This window comes from Rhynchophorus ferrugineus, unplaced genomic scaffold (genome assembly GCF_030347505.1).
Source record: "Rhynchophorus ferrugineus isolate W39M unplaced genomic scaffold, kcgeb_rfMv2 rfM4, whole genome shotgun sequence".
Lineage (NCBI taxonomy): Eukaryota > Metazoa > Arthropoda > Insecta > Coleoptera > Curculionidae > Rhynchophorus > Rhynchophorus ferrugineus.
This window is the reverse complement of record NW_027472583.1, coordinates 47,101,723-47,125,218: the sequence shown is the minus strand read 5'-3', so window position 1 is coordinate 47,125,218 and position 23,496 is coordinate 47,101,723. Positions and strand designations below refer to the sequence as shown.

The 23,496-nt window shown below is 33.4% G+C and overlaps 1 protein-coding gene across 1 annotated transcript in view; it reads right to left on the bottom strand.

The window, feature by feature from the left end:
* Positions 1-381: 381 nt before the first annotated feature.
* Positions 382-23,496, bottom strand: part of Tsp (Thrombospondin) — a 38,515-nt gene continuing 15,400 nt past the window's right edge. The window contains exons 2-17 of the mRNA XM_076402134.1: positions 23,199-23,366; positions 22,907-23,133; positions 22,621-22,849; positions 20,624-20,875; positions 20,388-20,558; positions 14,332-14,432; positions 14,055-14,270; positions 9,197-9,323; positions 9,006-9,133; positions 8,840-8,944; positions 5,383-5,548; positions 5,147-5,324; positions 4,910-5,085; positions 3,059-3,374; positions 1,114-1,535; positions 382-661 (exon numbers count right to left, since the gene is read on the bottom strand). Of these exons, the coding sequence (XP_076258249.1) occupies positions 549-661; positions 1,114-1,535; positions 3,059-3,374; positions 4,910-5,085; positions 5,147-5,324; positions 5,383-5,548; positions 8,840-8,944; positions 9,006-9,133; positions 9,197-9,323; positions 14,055-14,270; positions 14,332-14,432; positions 20,388-20,558; positions 20,624-20,875; positions 22,621-22,849; positions 22,907-23,133; positions 23,199-23,366 (3,095 nt within the window). The 3' untranslated portion in view covers positions 382-548. The remainder of the gene's footprint in view (positions 662-1,113; positions 1,536-3,058; positions 3,375-4,909; positions 5,086-5,146; positions 5,325-5,382; positions 5,549-8,839; positions 8,945-9,005; positions 9,134-9,196; positions 9,324-14,054; positions 14,271-14,331; positions 14,433-20,387; positions 20,559-20,623; positions 20,876-22,620; positions 22,850-22,906; positions 23,134-23,198; positions 23,367-23,496) is intronic.

Below are 23,496 nucleotides of genomic sequence, written 5' to 3'. Positions count from 1 at the left end.
ATAAAAACATACTGCATCATTTTGACATCTAATTATAACCAATTTCAGCATAAAATATTTCCAATATAATTTATTTCAAAGGGAAGTATTTGTAATAACAATCAGTTCTACAAATCATGAATATTAATACAAATATATATGCATAGTTAAATTATTAGGATAATGACATATTAAATAACGAGGTATTTGAAATATTTGGTTATAAATAGTAATTACTCAACTGATTTCAAAAAGCATAGAGTAGTAGCAGGCTTTAGAGCAAATGTTTTAATACATTTTAATATATTTTTTGTATTATTCGGTCAATGTAACACAAACTTGATAATTATAATTGGACCTCCATTCAGGTTCAATAATAGAGCGTGATAAATAAAAAAGGCATTTTGGTATATCAACCAATTATTTATTTAAATAAAATCTACATTAGCGTTTTGTGATATTATTAAACAATAAGTACAAAAGATAAAAAAATGCAAGTGGTTATTAGAAAGAGGTATGAACACAACGGTTTGTAATTTTATATGTGTCTTTGATTTATTTCTCCCATTTTAATAATTGTTTGGATTGGGATCTTGAACGTGTCTGTATACAGTATTGTCCACATGTATACGGTTTCTAAGACTGGGGGGTAATTCCCTCCAAATTTCTTCCTTCAGGTTTTCTGTAAGCAACAATAATTAATGATTTATTTAAAAATTGTTCTTTTTTAAAATTTTCTTTTAAAAAATGGATATTAGGTTTAATTTGATTGATTTTTCAACAAGTGGTTATTTGATGGTATCAAATCTGGATTATATAATTGAGTATTATATTTTTAAATCAATCCTTTTAAAATCTCTCTTGGTTGATAGAAGATAACCATCTACAAATTATTATTACCTGTACAGTTGTTGTCTCAACCAGAGAGTATATAGATATTGAATAGAAAATATTCAGAACTGGAATAAATATAAATAACAATGTCATACAAAAAAAATACTGATTTTTTGATAATAATATTTGATTTTACTATAATTGGTTTGTATTTAGCTTGTAAATTTTCTTCTATATGATAAATAGAGTTATCTGTATATATCCACAACATTTTTTCGTAATTGAGAACATATTACTTACCATTACATCTGTAAGCTAAATCAGACCAAATAATTTGTTCTTGAGAGAAGCATAGTACTCCCAATTGACCTCCTCTCAGAGTACTATCGAAGATGTTACCGGAATCAGCAACCATATTTTCACCTTCAAATATTTTCAAGCGGATGAGACCGATTCTGGGCCTATGGATAAGGAACCATCTATATGAAGTGCGTTCTTTCCACCCAACGTTACGAGGATCCTTCCAAAGTAGCCTAACTTGATTTGGGGTATCTCCTGTATGCCACAATGAATTTCTGAGAAGCTGTCCAGGACCGGTTGATGATTGGACCAGTTTAATTTGGATTCCTGGTTCTGCGATGGCTCTGAACGGCACGGATTGCCAGTACGTTTGTTGGTTCTTTTTCCACATCACAGCGTAGAAATTTCTGTTGTCTTGGTAACTGAGAATGAAAGGAAATATATTAACATTTATATATTATTAGTCTTTCATTCCATGTATATTAAGCTATATAAAAATAAAAAACTACCTATAGCTTCAAGTACAAATACGGATTAATAATGACTAAATATTATCCCGTCATATTCAATATATTTCTCTTAAATTATTATGTTTGAACTTGCTAATAAAGCTAGTGCTGAGTATTCACTGTGGAGAACTACCAGAAACTTAAAAGGACGTGTTATGAAGACATCCCTGATATAAAATGAGGACGGAAGCTGGGTCAGAGATAAAGGCAGAATAGGCCAATATCCCTATTGCCGACGATGTCCATATTCTTTGAAAAACTTCTATTGAAAAGGATAAATTTAATTTCGGATCATCAACTTGGTTTCCAGAAACAACATACCACCATTGATGATGATGATGTCATAGAAAAATCACTAGAAGAAAATGAAACATTTTCAGCACTATTTGTAGAACTTGCAAAAGCTTTCGATAGAGTTTGGTAAGAGTGTTTAAAGAATATGATTAAAATTATTCTCCCTAACCAATATTTAAAAATTGTATAGTCATATATAATTGACCAATGCTTCAGGATCAAACAAGAAGATACTTATGCTAACTTGAGAAAAATACAAGCAGGTATGTCACAGAGAAGTGTATAAAAATGTTGTTGGTAACATTTTGTACATGATACTGCAATCTTAGCCATTGAAGATAACACAATGAAACAACCGAAAAGTTAGAAAGAGTTATTGATGACAGAAAAAGCACAAGTCGTTATATATAATTCAGCAAATAGTCCTGTATGGAAATACAGCCAAATGTCTTGGCATGACTTTTGTTGATTTGACAGCTGTTTGGCTGTTGTTAAAATTAGGTGGAAGTCACATGTTAAGAACTTGTATTGGGTAAATATTCAGTCCATATACTGTCAGTATAACAATATTCTGCTTTACCAACAAGTTTTAAAACTAGTATGGGCTTCCCCGGTGTTCAACTCCGGGGTTGTACCAGCAATACCATACAAAGTTTCCAAAGCAAAGTATTACGAGATATTGTTGATGCTCCATGGTACATTCGTAATGACAATCTGCGTAAGTACCTGTAGGTAGAAATTATCGATAACGTTATCAAGGACTATGCTCAAAAACATGAAGAGGGCCTTTACCAGCACATCAATATTGAGGTTCTCCAACTCCTAGATAATGATGGCTTGGTTAGAAGGTCAAAACAGAGTACAACCATTTGATATAGTTCTGTTAGGTTATAAGTGTAAAAAGTCGGTGCATATATTAAAAACAGTGACATAGATATTAAGCCCAAAGTATTTATCATACAATATGGATTTTATAATTTAAAAACTGTAGCAGATTAGGATAAAAACAAACAGTTTTTTAATGTGATATTACTAGATTTCTATAATAAATAATATTTTATAAATGTTATTCTTTAAATTAAAAGTATAATTATGAAATTGATATTAGATATATCGATAATTGTGTAAAAGTTGTTATTTACCTGAATATAAAGCCTACGTAATCATCATCGATTTCCGTGTCAACGAAGAAGGTTCCCTCGAAATCGACACCTTCAAGTTCATCGTGACCGATCGCTAGTCCGGGATCGCTATTCATCGTTTGGACGATTTCGGCACCGTGATTGTAAATCTCCCAGTTGGGATCGATTTGCGAGTCTCCCTCGGGATCCAACACGACCGTCTGATACTTGCTGAAGTCTGTTCGGTAAATTAACGAGTTGTTGGGGCAGTTGTCATAGTTGTCGTCGTACTGGTCACCGTCGTAATTCTTTTCACAAGCATCGCCGATACCATTACCTATCAGACAGGAAAATATAATGTGATAATGTGATGTAATGATATAATGTGTAAAGGAGTGTCGGCCACGAAGAAAAATATGGCTTAATTAATGGGGAAATAAATTAATATAAAGAAAGAAGAAAAGTTCGATGCACTTTTTTGGAAACCCGAAAAATATTTTTTTTAGAATATCGATGACTATATATAATATTTTATAATTTTTGATATACTATATTTAGCAATATATTTGGCGACATCTATGACTTGCATTGGCTGTTTTATTGGAAGGACTATATGTTATTGTATTCTACTGACTGTTTGGCCATAGTTTGTCAGAAATAATCAAATTCACAAGGACACTGACGCTCCAGTAATTAAGCACTTCATATCTCAATCCTTTTACAAACAATAACTCAGCTCAAGTTCTTCTGAAAACTCGCTTGTTCATGAGCTGGTGAATATGATGGAAGCTTAGCACCGCGTCACCGATAACCTCCCCTTTTCCAGGCGGAAACGACCTCCTCCGTCGCTACAATCATAACTTATGCCCACATTGGACAGTATCCAGTCGTGTGTTAATTCAAGTTTGCGAATCTATAGATAGTTTCACAATTTGCTTTCTCGCCAGGTCCTCGTGCCCAAAACAGCCGTTGGCGGGTACCATATCTCCAAATTTAATGAAGTGGCAGTAGCGATCTACAGAGGTACTATGCGGTTTTGGTTTTGGTTTGGTGTATTGATAAGCCCAGAGGCAGTCCCACATAACCCGGTCCAACTTGTCACTCCAAGGCAAGTATCAGAAACTAGGTATGTGTCATGCATTCCACCGCCTGGTTGGAGGCCAAAATAAAAAAAAAGATTCTCTATAAGATGCTCAAAGATATGATAAGATGATTTTGCAGTATGAAAAAGCGCCCTCTCATACACCAAAACCAGTCAAAAAGTTTTGAAATCACTTTGAGATAAGTTTTATTACACCCGCTGTACTATATAGATCTGGCTCAATGCGACTATATTTTCACATCAATGGGGCGCTTTCAGAATATCACTTGAATGAGTTGATGAATTCTAAAAAATTAAAAAAAACCTCGATGAAGAATTTAACTCAACGGATAAGCTGTTCTTTGGAATGGCATCCATAAATTGCATCATAAATGTGTGAGGTCAAAATACATAGAATCAAACGGCCAACACTTAGAATAAATTAATTAGTTTTGAAGGATTTACAAGAAATGTCGTCACTTGTACAAATTCGGATCGAAAATGAAGAATTATATTTATGTCAAAGCTTTGTTATTAGGTGTTATTTAAGACCTACAATGTTTTATAACTGGGCGAGCCCACAAAACACCATTTAAAATAATTTTAGTTAGAAAAGAGGATTGAAGGAGATTCAGAGATAGGGTGGACTGTATCAAATTATGAGTTATAATGATGGGTATTAGATGGGAAGTTTGAAAATCTACTATCTAATTTAAAATATAATTTAAAAAGTTGACTGCAAAAAAAAATTAATTCACAGTCCTTGACTAATTCACAGTCCTTATACGTACGGTTTGAGTCACGCTGATCACGATTGTAAATATAGATGCAGTTATCTCTCTCGTTGATGATACCGTCACCATCCAAGTCGTCATCGCACTCGTCACCCATACCATCCCCATCGGTGTCCCTTTGATCGGGATTTGGACGATGTTTACAGTTATCACGATCATCACTGATACCATCACTAAATACAATATTAGAAATATGAAAATTATTTTAATGATTATTAAAAAATAGTGCATTACTGGTCTATATCCTCAGGACTATCACAGGCATCACCAACAAGATCATCGTCGGAGTCCTCCTGTCCAGGATTATATCTTCGAGGGCAATTATCGCATACGTCTCCAATACCGTCACGATCGGAATCCGCTTGATCTCTGTTGGGGATATCCGGACAGTTATCCTGCTCATTTAAGATACCTGTCAGAAAAAAGAAGCGTGAACATAACGAATAAATATATGAAGGAAGAACACTCACCATCATCGTCTCTATCTGGATCACAGGCATCTCCGAGACCATCGCCGTCGATATCCATTTGGTCGGTGTTTGGTACGTATGGACAGTTATCGCAAACATCTCCTATTTTATCGGGTTCACGTTCGGAATCTCTTTGGTCCGGATTTTGATGAAATGGACAATTATCCTATATTGAATATTGTCATAGAGAAATAGAGATTTAACTTTATAGGAAATTTTGGGGAAATGTTTTGGGACATTTTGGAGTTTAAATCGCTATGCTAAGAGCCGCGACGGAATATGTATAAAGAAACTATGCAAACGGTTATATACTTTTCCTGTTGGATCACTAATTGCAACTACCTTGAAGGGTTCATTTCATTAAAGAAAAATTATATGATTACCCGAATAAATAAATCAGCTTAAAGCTACTTAACCAAGATAGTTTGGAATTTTTTTTGGATCTATGGCTCATGGATTCAGAAATATACATCCTTCATTTGAAGCGCTTGTCATAAGTTAATTTCTTGTTCTCGTTCGTCTATAAGCATTTGTGGAGAGCATAAACATGGGGGCCCCTTAGATAATTTAAATTCCATACTAACAGGGGATGTCAAAACAAAACTTTTCGCCAGAGGCCACTATTGAATTTATTCTCTATTACTCTATGAATATTGTTACGTAACAGGTCAATAGAAAAGTCCCCGGCCTTACACATAAATGGAGCTATTAGAATTAAATCCATATATTTTTTAGTTAGCCCTAACCCTCAATAGATGCGTGTATAAATTTTTCAGCTGTCGGATCATTAGTTATGAATTACTGAGAAATTTGAAATGAGAAAAAGGAATCTCGCGTGTTGATAAAATATTGCTTTTGAAGGGAAAAATACAGTTGAAGCAAAAACTTGGCTTGATGCCGAGTTTCCGGACACTCACCCAGGAAAATCAACCATTAAGGATTGGTATGCTAAGTTTAGACGTGGTGAAATGAGCACCGAAGACGGTGAACGCAGTTGACGCCCAAAAGAGGTTGTTACCGACGAAAACGTTTAAAAAAATCCACAAAATGATTTTGAATGGCTGTAAATTGAAATTGGATGAAATAGCAGACACTGTAAAGATATCAACTGAACGTGTACGTCATATCATTCACGAATATTTGGGTATGAAAAAGCTCTTTGCAAGGGGTGTGCCGTGCGAACCCACTTTTGATCAAAAGCAACGACGAGTTGATGACTTGGAGCAGTGTTTGAAGATGATCAAGCGTAATAAACGCGAGTTTTTGCGTCGATATGTGACATTGGATGAAATATGGCTCCATCATTTCACTCCGAAGTCCAATCGACAGTCATCCGAGTGGACTGCACACGATAAAACCGCTCCAAAGCGTGGGAAAACGCAACAGTCGGCTGGCAAGGTTTTGGCGTCTATATTTTGGGATGCGCATGAAATAATTTTCATTGACTACCTTGAAAAAGGAAGGACCATCAACAACGACTACTACATGGCATTTGAATTGGACCGTTTGAAGGACGAAATCGCCGAAAAACGGCCGGATTTGAAGAAAAAGAAAGTGCTGCTTCACCAAGACAATGCACCGTGTTACAAGTCAGTGAAAACCATTGCAAAAATCCATGAATTGGGATCCGAATTGCTTCCACATCCACCGCATTCTCCAGATCTGGCCCCCAGCAACTATATCCTGTTTGTCGAAACTGAGGCCTATTTTAAAGCAAAGGACAAATCGTACTACAATAATGGTATCGAAAAGTTGGAGGGTTGCTATAATCAGTGTATCACCCTTGAAGGGAATTATGCTGAATAAAAAAAAAATATTTTGCCAAAAAAATGTGTTTTACTATAGTAGGCCGGGGACTTTTCAATTGACCCTGACAGGTCAATCAAAATCTGTTTTCATCATAATCATTAAAACACTTATTACAAACACTTACTTATTACAACTTTTGCCATTTTATGACATCTAATATCTAATTATTATCACGGAGAAAATAGAGTTTCAAATATATAGGCAATTTTGGAGAAATGTTTCGCGACGTATAATATCTAGATGTCACTGCTTTGAACTTATTAGTTGCTTTAATTTCTGCGATAAAAGTCGCGCTTGCTTCATTATGTTATTGTTTATTTCAGTGTGCTTTACGTAGAAAAGAGTGTGTTTAGTTTTTTACACGCTTTATTAATACAATATCAGTCGGTAGTACGATTTAAGTACAACGCATCATCGATCTAGGAAGTGTTGTATACTAGGATGTAGATATGTATCCGGCTCTCTCTAAGAAAAAGGTTAATAATATTGAAAATCCCAAACTGTCTGGATCTCTATGTATGAAATAAATTTATGATCGTTACCGTGTGTTTTATTTTTGTAGGTAGGGGTAGGATTATTCATAATAATAACATTCATATTAATCAACTTTCGTAGGAACCTACCCAAAAAAGAGATATTTTTTTATTCTTGGATCAACTGTTTGTTAGCCGCGACTCGACTAAAAGAATAGCTCCTGAATGCAAACTTTTTAAGATATGATCAACCGTATTTAATACACAAGGAGTTTTGGTGTAAGAAAATCCAAAAAATGCCAACAATTAAAAATGTAATAAATGCATAGAGGAGGTTCATTCCTTTAAAAAGATATATTTTGAGTTGCTAGACTTTACGTAACCAAGATAGTTGGAAACATGTTTTGGGCCCTTCAACAAGCGCATTTGAAAAATCATTTATTTAAAGGGGATGTATTACCACGAGTTGAGAAAACGCTCTATATCCTCAGTTCTACATATTCTTATAGGAACAAAAAAAATGTATATTTGTAGATATGTTTCGTAGATATGTTTATTATATTATATTTATTCTTAAATTTTTAATGAATCTTACTTAGTAATAGTTTTTCAAAAATTAAATTGTGTTTAATTTAAATTTCATCGGGCAATGAACTGTAACGTCAGGACTGTCACGTGCCGCATCTGTGTGTTAAACTTTACGTCTGTGTGGCAAGCTTTATTGAAGAACCAATCAAATGTCTTCACAGCAAAACATTTACCTTAGAGCCAAGAATGCAGATTTATACTAACCAATCAAATTAGATAAATGGGAGATTCTAACCACATCTAGATATTGTACTTTGCGAAACTTTTCTCCAGATCTCCTTGTTTGAGTTTTCTCTCTGTTACTTTATGATTATTATTAATATATTGATAAATTTGATATACTGATTTGGTCTATAAAATTATATCTTTATCTGGATAAAATAATAAGAAAAAATCCGTTCCGAGTTTAGCGAATTATACATTTTACAAACAGCAACCGGTTATATATTCGACATCATCTATGATCTGTATTGGCTGTTTTATTGGACGTATTATAGATCAAATTAGATTAACTGTGAGTTACTGATTAACTGTACGCTACTGATTGATCAATATACATGCAAGAACCTAATAGAAAAAATACTTACACCCCGTATAATACCATCACCATCAGGATCTGGATCACATACGTTTCCGATTCCATCGCCATCAACATCTTCCTGACCCGAGTTAGGTATGTCTGGACAATTATCCTGGAAACGATATCTGGTTAAAGCCAATCGACCAAGAACTCAGTCAATAATGATTTTCTACCTTTCTACAACGACTGTCTCGACAGGGAAGTTCTATATCAGGCCAACTGTCGGCGTCTTTATCTGGAGCGCAATATTCTCCATTTCCAGCCCATCCGGTGATGCATTGACAAGCATATTCCCCCCATACTTGAATTAAATGCAATCTTATTTAGTACGGTTGCAATATAATAAAACGGTACAGTAACTTACATAGCTGAACACACCTTGCTCGTTCGTGACATCGGACGCCGTTCTGACAAAGACCTTCGCTTTGATGACATCCCACGGTCTGGTTTCCATAATAACCGTGTTCACACGGACCACAGATGTAAGAACCCTGGAATTTTAATATATTATTATGAAATAGAAAGTTTTTTATTATTAGTTATTGTATTGTTAGTGGCCGTTGCCGACTAGCCTATAATTATTATTATTATTTTTACATTATTTCAGAGAAAACCGTTAGTCTGGAAAGTATCCATAAAAAGCTGGAATATATGCTATTTAAGGTATTTGTTGGGTGATAGGATTTAAATGGTGTAAAGATAACCCACGAAGAGGTCCAATCGACTTCCAGATATTGCTTTTAAAAGAATACAATTTTTAAAAACATGCAAGGAAGAATTATTATATCAATTTGTATATTTAGATGAGACTTGGATATTTCAGAATGGGACATCACGTCACGTCACTCCTGGCAAGATGATAATAAATATAGTGTTAAGACAACAAAATTGATACTTCAATTTATTAACAAGAAAATAGAGCCTTGAGATTATCCTGATTTACTCAGTGATCAGTCGGTATATGAAGGTCTCGTTCTAAGTAGTCAATCAGTCCAATAATATCCGAGTAGGCTTACTATGGTTCTTAGAACTTTGTTCTAGAAAATTTGTATTATGTTTATATTGCTTTTTACAGAACATCCACATAATGGAATTCCGTAGGTCCATAGGTTTTAGAAGTTTTAATCTGTGTATAATAGTAATTTATTATATACTGGTAATTATGAATTCCTTCCAATTACCCAATCCATTTTCCTATATTTCAACTCCAGTCATTTCATTTTCTATTTCCTATTGAACATGTTCATTTCAACGAAGTTTTGAATCAAAAGTTATTCTAAGACATTTAGCGTTGTTGCTGTAATAAATATTGGAATTTTTTTAATTAATCTCTTAGAACGTCAAAAATCTACCCTTGGGCAATAAGTATTACTAAATGATTTGCGTTATATAATACAACCATCCTAACATTATTATAGATACTATTCTAACTTATTTTAAAGTCTATCCTAACTTATTCTAAAGACTATTCTTATTAAAACTTATTCTAGAGATTATTAAATCTCACTCTATGTGTCTATTAATCAGTTCATATGGTACTTTGCGTTTGAGCTTACGCACTTCACGATCATCGCGCACATTCAATTATTTGGCGAGTGCATTGGAATGCACTAATAGTCTTTCAGAGTACTTCGCACTAGCAATTCGACACATAGGTCCAAATGAGCCTAAGTATTGACTTATACAGCAAAACCTTGTTATTTAATGATAATTTAGATTTACGTCCTATCAGCCAATACATTTGGTTTAGTTTAAGCCCAAGCTGTTTGCGTTTTGTCACTATATGTTTTTTCCATGTCAAACGTCGATCAAAAAGCATTCCCAGATATATAACATTGTCTGATTGCGGAAGTTCATGATTATTCAATTTTACTAAGGGACATGTTCTTCTACAAAAGATGAATGTCATATGGGTAGATTTTGTCTCATTTGCTTTGATATGCCACGGTTTCAACCACAATTCGACTTTGTTAAGATGAAGTTGGAGGTTTTTTGTGGCTGATATTGGATCCTTGTGTGATAATTACCGCTGTATCGTCTGCATATGTTGCCACAGTAGTATTTCTTGAGGTCGGTAGGTCCAGCTGTATATAATATATATATAACAATGGGCCAAGAACACTGCTCTGCGGAACACCCGAATATATGGGCTGTAGTTCAGTGTATTCGTCACCCTGTTTGACAATAAAATATCTGTTTGTGAGGTATGATTTGAGCAGTAGTATTAATTTTCTAGGTTTAAATCCAATTGGTTATATCGTCACCAGCCTGTGGTAATTTTTCTGGTTGTTTCTTCGCTATTGCCGCGACAGCAAGATTGTGATATTTGCCATTTATTATATCACATATATAAAACAGGCAAACAACTGGCCCCAATACACAATCTTGTAGCACAATAGGTTATTTTGCTGTAGAGTAGGCTTCCTCTTGTTGAGCTCAAAATGTTCTATGATATAAGACTTTAATACTTTAGTGTGTTGTTTAGGTAACATTTTCTGCAGCTTATGAACCAAGCCGTCGTGCCGAATCTTATCAAATATTATAGGAACAGTTCAAAAACTCTATATGCAAGCAGAATTTTTTACGATAATTTTACAAAAAGCAGCATGGAATTATAAAACAAACAACCATAAGTAAACTACCTGAGAAAAATTTGAAAGTCTACGCAACAAAGCTTAAAGTAGGAAAAAAATGGTAGCAAAGCAGAGCATCAGCTGATAAAATTTTGATAAATAAATTGGATCAAAAACTCAAGTAGAACATTCGAATGGCGAAAAATGAAATGCATTGTCTTTGGAATACATTTGAAAAATTAAAACTAACGGAACTCGACGAATCATAAAGTAAATAGAGAGTGTGCAAAAATCGATAGCGATTAGTTGGAATTATTTTCCTATAAGTACTTAACAAATATTTTCTAGCTTCACTAAGGACCACTCTCACGGATGTGAAACTGTACTTAACCTAAATAGAAATAAAGATAATCTTATAAACATAATAACTCCAAAGAAAATCATCAGCAAAATTAATAGCTCTATAATAACAGGTCAATTGAGAAGTCCCCGGCCCGAAACATAGTTGGCGCTACTAGAATTACAACCATATGTTTTTTAATTAGCCCTAATTGACAGCTGTCGGATCATTTTTGCCTTTTTGAAGGTAAAAATACAGTTGAAGCTAACACTTGGCTTGATGCCGAGTTTTCGGACACTGCCCCAAGAAAATCAACCATCAAGGATTGGTATGATAAGTTTAGACGTGGTAAAATGAGCACCGAAGACGGTGAACCCAGTGAACGTCCAAAAGAGGTTGTTACCGAAGAAAACATTTAAAAAAGCCACAAAATGATTTTGAATGGCAGTAATTTGAAATAGAATGAAGTAGCAGACACTCTAGCAGACACTCTAAAGATATCAACTGAACGTGTTCATCATATCATTCACGAATATTTGGGTATGAGATTCGTACCCAAATCGGTATCCGTGCTCCGTGCAAAGTGGGTGCCGCGCGAGCTCACCTTTGACCAAAAACAACGACGAGTTGATGATTCGGACCAGTGTTTGAAGATAATCAAGCGTAATAAACCCGAGTTTTTTCGTTGATGTGCTGCGAAAAATGTGTTTTACTATGGTAGGCCAGGGACTATTGAATTGACCTATTATATCACTGATACCAATCACATCTAAATTATTTGAAACGCTATTCTTGAAAAGCCTCAAACTAATTTATTGAAGAAAATCAACTCAATCCGGTTTATCAGTTTGATATTAGAAAGGAAGTTTCAATTAATCAGGTATGTCGTGTTAAGGATATTATAAGTTTAAGAAAACTTTTGAAAAAAAAGGGAATTTGTTCAGGCATATTTCTATACGTAACCCAAGCTTTTGATAAAGTATGGCATGAGGGCTTCGAATACAAATTGGCAAATAGATTACCTAACCAGATGAGCCAGATCATCAAATTCTATATTTGCAATCGTTATTCCAGAATAAGATATAATATAAAATATGAAAGTGTCCACAAAGTAGTGTCCTTGAACCAGTGTTGTATTTACACTATACTAGTGATTTCCCTAATTGTAAACAACATACACATTTGCTTATGAATACTACACTACTCGCTACAACAGTATTGAGACAACAATGAATTGAATGCTACAAAGTCTACACCTGTGGATTTCAGATAAAAAATAATAAGCTATCTATCAGTGATAATTGATTTTAGACTAATTCCGCATACGAACACTGCTAAATATTTGGACATGACACTGGACGTCCAGCTGAAGTGGAGACAGCATGTTAAAAGAACAAGCAGAATTTTGCATTAGGTTTCTCGAAAATGTGGTGGCTGCTTGAACGACAACAGTGTAGATAGTAATATTAAATTTTACTTTAACACATATACTTTACTTATTAATTTTCACACATTTTGTGTATCGATTTTTTCACAAATATACTATTGTACCATACTTTGAGTATTCCAGTAAGTTACTGGAATAGGATCCCAATTTTTCAAGAGTTTCCTTCAATAGAAGCAAATGTATCATCGAACATTATAACTTTTAATAGCCATTTTATGCTATCATGGCATGGGTAATTCGATTATCCTCTTCCGCCATCTTCTTCGAAGTAGCAATATTTTCGCGAATACCAACAAATAAAGAATTTTGAGAACCTTCCTTGTGTAGGACCGATATACAACTCTGTTTATACTACCTGGATGCCATAGTTAATGATAATTCGAAATCCCAAAATGCCGAATGCGTTTGAAATGTCTTCACATTTTTTTAAGTCTTTAAGTATTACTTTAAAGTGCCTTAAACATATAAGTAAACTCAACAATCATCAAATAATTTGACAAATAATTTTATTTTAATCTATAGCTTCACGAATAACATAAACTTAAAAAAGTAAGGTTCTTTTCTTCAATGAGATACGAATATAATTCTAACAATTAGCCAAGCTTATGTCAATAAGAGCAGAATTTTTAAACAATATATGCGTAATCTCATAAAAAACTATACCTTTAGCCGTATATTCCAGCTCAAAACCTAGATTTTCATTTAATTATAAGATTATAAATCACCTATCAAGAGAAATTGAACAAATTTCGAAAAAAAAATGTTAAAAAGGTAAGTTTGCTTACTTAAATTGGTTCTTATTAAATTTGTGGTATATTAAAACCTTCTAAGCTATTTATTATTTTAAAAACATTTATCTTACCTGCGTATTCATACATCGAGAATGTTCTACACAAACTCTCATCTCTTGACACTCGTCAATATCGACACACTGTTGCCGATTTCTAGATGCCTCCTCAATCCCCACTCCCTGACTACCACTGCTTCCTCTAAACCCGGGAGGGCATGATCCGCATCTATAACCCGGAGATAAATTGGTACACTCCACATTGGGATCGCATGGCTGAACTAAATCACACTAAAAAGAAGAAGAGACAATTTGTGTTTATTAAAAAAAACTAGATAAAATTAGCACCTACTTCATCTATATCATAACAATTCGATCCATTTCCAGTAAATCCTTCTGGACAACCAGAACAATAGTAATAAGGAGGTTCACTTATCGGGGAACAATGGGATCCTAGAGCAAAACGAACATTTGATTTCGGATCTCAAACACTCTATATAATTTGAGATAAATCAGTTTCCTTCAGAATAATAATTATCGTGGTAATTGGAATGAATTAGATCCGATAGTGAAAAGAATGATTTAAATCTCAAAGTATATGAAGCAAGCATGTATGTAAGTGAAGCATAGATCGACTATAAATAAATAGACTTACCTGTAAAAGTATTATTTATTTAAAAATCAATTGCTGAGTATTATTATTTTAATTTTGTTGAAACTGATATTGTATGATCTTTATGCTTATATTCTTGTTCTTATCAGTATCACAGTATTCTCAGTCACTACTTTTTCTTACATTTTTCATCAAATTTTAATAGCAAATTCTTGACTATCTAGATAGGCATCTGATTGAGTATCCAAAACCTCATCTTAGAAACTCGAACATTATCAAAATTACACGTCTAGAAGGCCAAGACCAATGTTTACATATTTTTATCAAAATAAATTGTTTATCATAAGTTCCATAAAATTTACGACTTGCAGCCGTATCTTTTATATGAATTAAATAGAAACACATGAGAACAAGAACATACGATCAAGATAATGACGGTGGATACTGTGATACTGAGAAAAGTAATAAAGCTTTTTACTCCAAAATCTTTAAATTTTTTATTTATTTCCCATTCATAGCAGTTCACTAGGGTTCACATCTCCATGAGTGAATCTTCATTATCAGCCTAATTAATTTTATTCATTTATTCATTAAGTATTGTAAATTAATTTAAGTTTATTCTTCTCTTTACTTCGAATCACTGAATTCTTAGCACGACCTATTATAGACGCGCAATTGGGTAAATATATGAAAATATTTGATATCTAATGGATTTAACGTTAATGAACCCCTGATATGTTTGAGAAAATAAAAAGTAGTAGATATTTTTTAACAAAGTTGATATGAAAAATATGAATTCTGATTTTTTATTCTGAAAATTTGTAATAACTTTATCATGATGGTAAGATATCATGACAATCAAGCTCTTCTCGTACAACACCTTAAAGAGATAAAATTATATTAAGTAATTTTTATTTTACTACTGAGTGCATTTAGTGAAACAAGACACAATTATTTTCAAATTGTTTTTAACCACTTGACCATTCAAAACTTGGCGTGAGATTAGATAATGCTCAATTATTAATTATTAGGATATTCCAGCTCTGATACAGCTTTCTTACTATTAACAAATGGCGTGGTTTATGAGAAATTATTATATAAACAACCCTTCTTACTAGGTTAAGAGCCTTTGATTCTCCTAATGTCTCTATTAGGGTTCTCTATTTAATTTATCTATATCACCATCAGGGTTTACATTTCCTTATCGTTCAATTATCTTTATGGTTCAAGATCTGGCTAATACGGTTTTTCAAAAATTTTCTATATGTTCAATACCCTAACAGTCTAAATATCAGTTAGAAACTGAATACAAAGACTGGACTGGTAAAGATCTGGACACATATATGGAATCGATGAACACCCAACAACAACCAGACTACTTTTGGCAAACCCGCACTGGTTAAAATTATATCCAACATCAAAAATGAAAACCTATACATTAAGTATTAGCTAGCATTTAATAATTATTTTGAAGATTGTCAAAAATTTTTTCTGATATAGCCCAGTAACTATCCGATGTATGTTAATTTAAAAGACCCAAGATCTGTATTCCTAAAATACTTGATAATATTGATATTGAAAATTTAAATATTCGGTAAATATGACATTATTAGCACATTAACAAAAATATAATAATTAAATTCATGCACGCTGGCCCTTGCTGATGATTAATGTTTTCAATACAGGAATCACCGTTGTTGGGAATTAGAGCAAACAATCTTTATCAGGAAGCATTAGATGCAGAATTTGTTTATTTGTAAAAATTGTTAGAATGTTGAGAGTTCCGGCAAAGTTTTTATACAACTTGTAGGCATCCGATTTCGATGTGTTTTTAAAATTATAGGACATTTTATTAGAGATTTACAGTTGAATAGTTTAAGTACACAACTATTTTTAGTAATGTTTTAAGAAAGTAACTTGATAATAAGGTAGGTGACATACTTTCATGCCTCTGATGAGGAAAACAGCAGAAAATGAATAAGAGGGCCAGAAAGAATCGATAGATTGATTAAATTTTCATATCAAGGAGAAATACTTAATTGTGGTCCCTTGTACTAGTCCTAGATATTTTTATAAAAAATAGTCGATATTATAGACTAAGTAAAAGTAAGATGTAACTTCGAAAGAAAAGAAAAATGGTTATCATACAATCAAAGAAACAATAAAATCACGTTTAAATTGTTTCATTTTTCCTACTTAAAATTTTGTCAGAGGGGTATGAGCTGAACATTGATTTGAAGGAAGTATACAAATTTTTGCTAGTAGCAATGGAACTAGATGGACTAATTATGGATTGAAAAGAGATGCAAAGCAAGTGAACTGAAAATTAAGAACTAATAACATTTTGTTGTGGTTATTTACCTTGTAGAATCATGCTTCCAATGGAAGACACGGACAAGTTTATTAGCGTGTCATTTCTAAAACTGATTCTGCACTGAATGAAGATTTTATAAGTGGAGATGTAAGAGTTGGTGTTTTTAATTTCATTGTACAGAATATATATTCATTTTAATAAGTAATTAAGGACTTTGATAACACAAATAAAACATATCTCAATTTTTATGTATCCAGAATTTTAAGTAAAGTTTTCTTATAAATTATTCATAAAATTAAAAATTAGAAAATTAAGAAATCTTTAATCCGTAGGATTGAAAACAGCAGACAAAAGTCACCCTTTGACTCTAATAAAACACTTATGCACAGAAATATGTGATAAATCGAACAGATTAGAATTTGGATTAAGTGAAAAATTCAAAATGAGAACAACGAAAAGCCTCTACATAGCTGTGCAGCACAGCCTAGATAAAATATTTTAGATTTCCGTTAATAAATCTGGTAATGATATCTATGGTGCAGAATATACATTTAATTTAATGAGTAATTATGAACTCATAGAAACTACACATATGATAATTGAAGAAACTAAGAGAAAACTTGATCAGGAAAATGTATTTACTGAACAAGGAAGCAGGCCACACAAACCTCCCGAATTTAAAAATTCCTCCACATACTTGTTTTCACTTATATAAATACCACACGCCTGAAATAAACGTAAGTAAATAAGATCAAATTATCTTTCAAATGATACAAGAGAATAGAAAACAATTTCCAAAATTGATTTAATTGTTGTCTATTTTTTACATAAACTAATTTTGAAACGTAATAAGGTAGAAATCATCGTCTAATTCTAAAAACTATCAAAGTATAAGTCTCTCATCAATTGGGAAGGTGCTTATGAAGATCATACATATAAGACCTCAAAGAGGCTCGAAAGAAACCGAGAAGAGTTGGTGGGATTGAGACTGATTCCTGATTGTGTTGATAAGAATTTCTCACTCTGATCCTCACTGATTATAGAGGAACGTTTTAGATGTGAAACGGGTGCGACTGTCGTTTCTATCGTTGCTGTGCTTTCGACTATATACTTTAAATACGTTTGGAATTTTATTTGGAAGCTTGGAAACATATTTCTCTAAAAATTATTAAACTCTTTCAACCATCTTCTTGTGATGGTTCTTTTCTCTCCACTGCCTTTCAACTTAATAGTGAATGCAAGTATGCAAAAAGTTTTTAAAAACAGACATGGCATTCATTATGATGCTACGAATGTTTTGATCGATGTGATGTTTTCTAATAATAGCTCTCTTCATGATATAGTTCGCATTGCAGAGCCATCTGATTTAAGAATCAATACATAAAGGACCAAAGTACTAACAACTAACAGATCGCCTGCTATTGTAAATCTAAAAGGGGTACAATAAGACCAAATGCAGGATATTAATTATTTGGGATCAGTAACATAAGTGGCATATACCGCTAAAGATATAAGCTGAATCGACCAAACTGCAGGAGTTGATTGTGATGGAGAAGATGGTGCGTGTGTGAGAGGAGAAATATTACATTCAAGACTAAAATACGCCTCTTTCGAGTAGTTATCTTGCCAGTCTGACATCTATAAACTTGAGGTATCTCAAATTCATTGCTTAAGAGTGTAAGACGTAAGACGACAACTGCAGCGTAGTGATTGAAGTAAAAACTCTGCTCGATTTCCGGTGGATGGATTGATGATGATGATGATGATGATGAAGTCATATGCTTATTATATCTATTTTATATATTGAATATAAATACTTTTATGTACAATATTTTTCATTAAATAAATGAGAAATTAAAGTTAACTCAGGCAATGAGCAAATTAAAGAGTGGTTCCAGCATTAATGATGAACTTAAAAAGGATATGCTTCTACTCTATATTGAAAAAACTACAAGCTTTATTAAATATTTATTAAGATATCTTTAGTTAAGTGCATATTGCTAGTACTTATTGCTAAGTATCTGGTTTTTATTGTTATTCTAGACTGATAAAAGCGTTAAATATCAAGCAATAAATACCAGATTTGTTATTGGTGCATTATGAACAAAATGAGTTAGTCAATCAATGATTAGTATATACAATTTATGTCAGATATTTCATCGAATATCAGACGGTGCATTTAACGACGCCCATTTCCAGTTGATTTCAGCTAAATAACGACAAGGATGGAAGAAAACGGCAACAGAAATAGGCGTTTGAAAGGGTGCAACATAAATAAAATAAATTAAAAACAAATTCAAATTCTGCATCCTAAGGTACCCATTTTCTGGATAAACCTTCTCCCTTCAATGCCTGGGCTACGGTTTCTCCAAATTGGTACACAACCTGTCCCAAAATAAAACAAAATCACTTTAGTGCAAGAACCAGTATATTACGATAAATTAATCAAGAAATTTACAAAAAAATATAAGTACAAATTGTAGGAAAATTAAAATACCATAGAACACAGGATCAGGAACAAGTTACAAGTGTTTAACTTTTAAAAAAGCAAAAAAAATCATGCACTTAAGATAAAAGGGAAAATTCTCTACGCTACATTTTTCGAGTATAATACAAATGAAAAATATGTTAAGAATTAAAGTTTTTGCTTCTAATACTCTATGCTTTGATATTCATTATTTGTACTTTGTTGTAAATGTTAAATCTATAATTTTCATGAATAATTAGTAGTATTTGTGTCTCAGAAGAAATCGGTACTAATAATTAAAAAGTATAATTTTAATTATACCGAATCAGCATCAGAAATTGTACCTTGATATCTCGAAATGCTGGATTAAAATATAACAAACGAAAGTTCACACATATTCGTTGACTTTAAGGAAACAAAAATCGAAGGAGATTATCATGTAAAAGGGTTATTGGGTTAAATGAAAAAGAAAAGATCAAAAGCATCAACATGGCTGCTCATAATTACGCAAATAACTGATTTTTGTTCAAACAATCAACAAAAACAATCAAATTTATAGAAATCAGAAAGAAAAATCTAGAATGAGAATAGAAGAAGAAGTTAGAATTCTACAAACTTGTCTTGCAGTAATACCACTCACGAAAACGATTCTCTTCAAAAACTAATAATTGAAAGTCCTAAACAGAGAAGGAAAGGTTAAATGTGCGTAAAGAAAACGAAATATCACTTTTGCTGCATACTCAACATTAGTTTTCATCAGAAATGTCATCAGAAACTCTTTTGTGTAACTATTAAGAGATCACTATTACCAAAGAAGTACAATCGAATAACACAATAAAAGAATTTTCCCCCATTGTTACTTTTCTTTATTCATATTAGTAATTTTCAAACTTATTTTTTTCTTTCAATATAAACTATACAAGTTGAAATGAGAAGCATTTGCATAGAAATCAAACAGAACTTAATCAATAATGATGATTTAATAATGATATCTATCGAAACTATCTCTAGTACCTGGTAAGCAAGGACTGTAGTCGCAGGGATTCCTGGAGCGACAGGTTACTCCGTCTCCTTCGTATCCTCTGGGACATGGTCCGCATCGGTAACCGTCACTGGTATCTCGGCATTCTACTCCATCGTAGCATGGTCTATCTGCGCAGGTCCTTTCGGGTCGACATTCGTAACCTATATTGCGATTCGAACAATAGTATTAATAACTTTTGTATAAATATATTCCTGGAGGTGTTTACCATTTCCGACATAACCGCTCGGGCATGGACCGCATCTAGGTCCAGCGGAGGTATCATAACACTGGACGTTGGGAGCGCAGTTTGGAGGATGCGTAGCACAACTAGGTAGCATGACATCCTGACGAGGTTTGCAGAGTTCGCATTCTTCGATCACACGACGTAACTTGTCGAAGGCTTCGGCTTGTCCTTGACACTTTTGCACTTCCATATTGACCACTTTTATAAGCTGATTGATGGCAGTGATCAAACCAACTACAAACAAATAAACCCCCGTATTAGAAGCGATTTATACTATATATAATATATAAAACTTCCATATTCCCAAAACAAATAGATTTTTAATAAATATCAGGGCTATAAATTAATTTTAAAGAATATACAACAGAAAGTTAGTTGCTGTGTATTCAATTGCGGCTACTTCTGGAGCCATAACTGTATTCTAACCATAACTGATTATGCGGCGTTGCCATTTACGAGCAATCGAGAGGTTGAAACTAACATACAATAACAGCCATTTTGGATTTGATCCTGATGTTGGTAGGAGCTCTGTTTTGTAAGGTTAAGGATTGTTTATAGTTTGTTTATTCTTGTATATTTCATATTTTGATTATAAATGATAGGTGCTAATGGACGCTAAGAACAGGAAATAGTCGCTGAAGGCCAGATCTGGAGAATACGGTGGATGAAGAATAGAGCCCAATTCATGGATTTTTAAAATGGTGCATTGTTTTGGTGAAGCAGCACTTTCTTTTTCTTCAAATACGGCCGTTTTTGGGCGTGTTCGTCCTTCAAACGGTCCAATAACGCAATGTAATAGTCGCTGTTGATGGTCCTTCATTTTTCAAGGTAGTCAATGAACATTATTCCATGCGCATCCCAAAATACAGACGCCATAACCTTACCAGCCGACTGTTGCATTTTCCCACGTTTTGGAACGTGTTCATCGTGTGCAGTCCACTCGGATGACTGTCAATTGGATTTGTCGGAGTGAAATGATGGAACCATGTTTCATCCATTGTCACATATCGACGCAAAAACTCGGGTTTATTACGATTGATCAACTTCAAACACTACTCCCAATCATCCGTCGTTATCTTTGGTCAAAAGTGAGCTCGTACGGTACCCACTTGCACAGAGCTTTCTCATATCCAAATATTCGTGAATGATATGATGTACACGTTCAGTTTATATCTTTGGCGTGTCTGTTATTTTATTCAATTTCAATCTTTTCGTCGGTAACAACCTCTTTAGGGCGTCCATTGCGTTTACCGTCTTCGGTGCTCATTTCACCACGTCTAAACTAAGCATACCAATCCCTGATAGCTGATATTTCTGGAGCAGTGTCCCGAAACTCGGCATCAAGCCAAGTTTTTGCTTCAATTGTATGTTTTCCCTTAAAAAAGCAATATTTTATCAACACGCAAAATTCTTTTTAATCCATTTTTTCGGAATAATAAAAGTTGCTTCACCCAAAATGCTATAATTCACAAACTAATAATCCGACAGCTGTCAAATTTATAACGCAACTTGTGAGGGTTAGGGCTAACTAAAAAAACATATCGATGTAATTCTAGTAGCGCCATCTATGTGTCAGGCCGGGGACTTTTCAATCAACCTGTTAATTCAGCCATTTTCCAAACATTCAAAATTCGTTTTAATAGGAAATCTGAATCATCAAGGTGGTGAGTTTTATTATCGCTTTTCTTAGTGGATTTTTCACCAATTTTCCAGTTATTGAGTTATAGCCCGATGCTTCGACTGATGACACTTAACGGTTTATATTGGAGTTTATAGGATAATGTTTAACTTTGGAGGCTTAATAACAATTTTAATCACAAGAACAATTTAATAAAGATAAAAAATAACTTTCTAATAACAAAATAAGAATATATAATAAGTAAATTTTTCAAAGGTGTCAATAATAATTTCTAAATATTTATCCAACACTGTCGATTAAGTGAAGAAACTTAAATAACAAAAGTCTTTCAAAGTCTTACCGTCATCTAGAGTTGTAACCATTGGTATATCGCCCCTGTAATCGATAGTGGAAGGTCCATATGGTTGCTGTGATTGAAAACTGTGATCGTCTTTTAAATGATTATAAGATTGTTCAATAGGAATATCATCAACATATTTTTCGACCGGAAGGGGACATTCATTCTTACTAAGTACGGCTTTGAAATCCCTGTGCCCTTCCACTTCCATGTAGTGTTTCTTCTCGTGGAACTGAAGTGTGGATTAAGGTGTTATTAAACCAATTAATGATGATTTCGATAGACTTACCACTTCGAGTCTAGGGTTTTTCATTTCCTCATACATCTCCCTCATCGATTTTGGAGTGGCTACCATGCCGTAGGAAACGCAATCAATGTATAGGTTAGCGTGAGCGCCAGGCTGCGACTGGTTGACTGATAACATCAACGTTTTAATGATTTTGTTATCCTCTTGTAGGGCATCCACGATGAATGATTGTTCGCGAATTCGACTGTCCTCCATGGTTTCGACGATAACTGACCGGACAAATATATACATCAATAAATTAATATTTAAAGAAAAAAAGAAAAATATGACTTACTCTTTTTGTGTTTCTTATCCAGCAACAGCGAGAATTTATTCTCAGCTCCAGGAAAATCAACTGTGAATAAACTATCAATACCGTGGGATCGCTTCTTCGGCTTGATATGCTTCAATGTAATTACGAAGTTGTCTTTCTTGATTACATTTTCTAATTGCTTTGATATGCCTGCAACAAAAATAAATAGATTAATAAATTGTGACGAGTTACTAGTTGTACGAAATATTTTCTACATAAAAGATACAATAAGTGTTTAAAATGTCTGTTCAGGATGTTATGCGCATAATATAAGTTACCA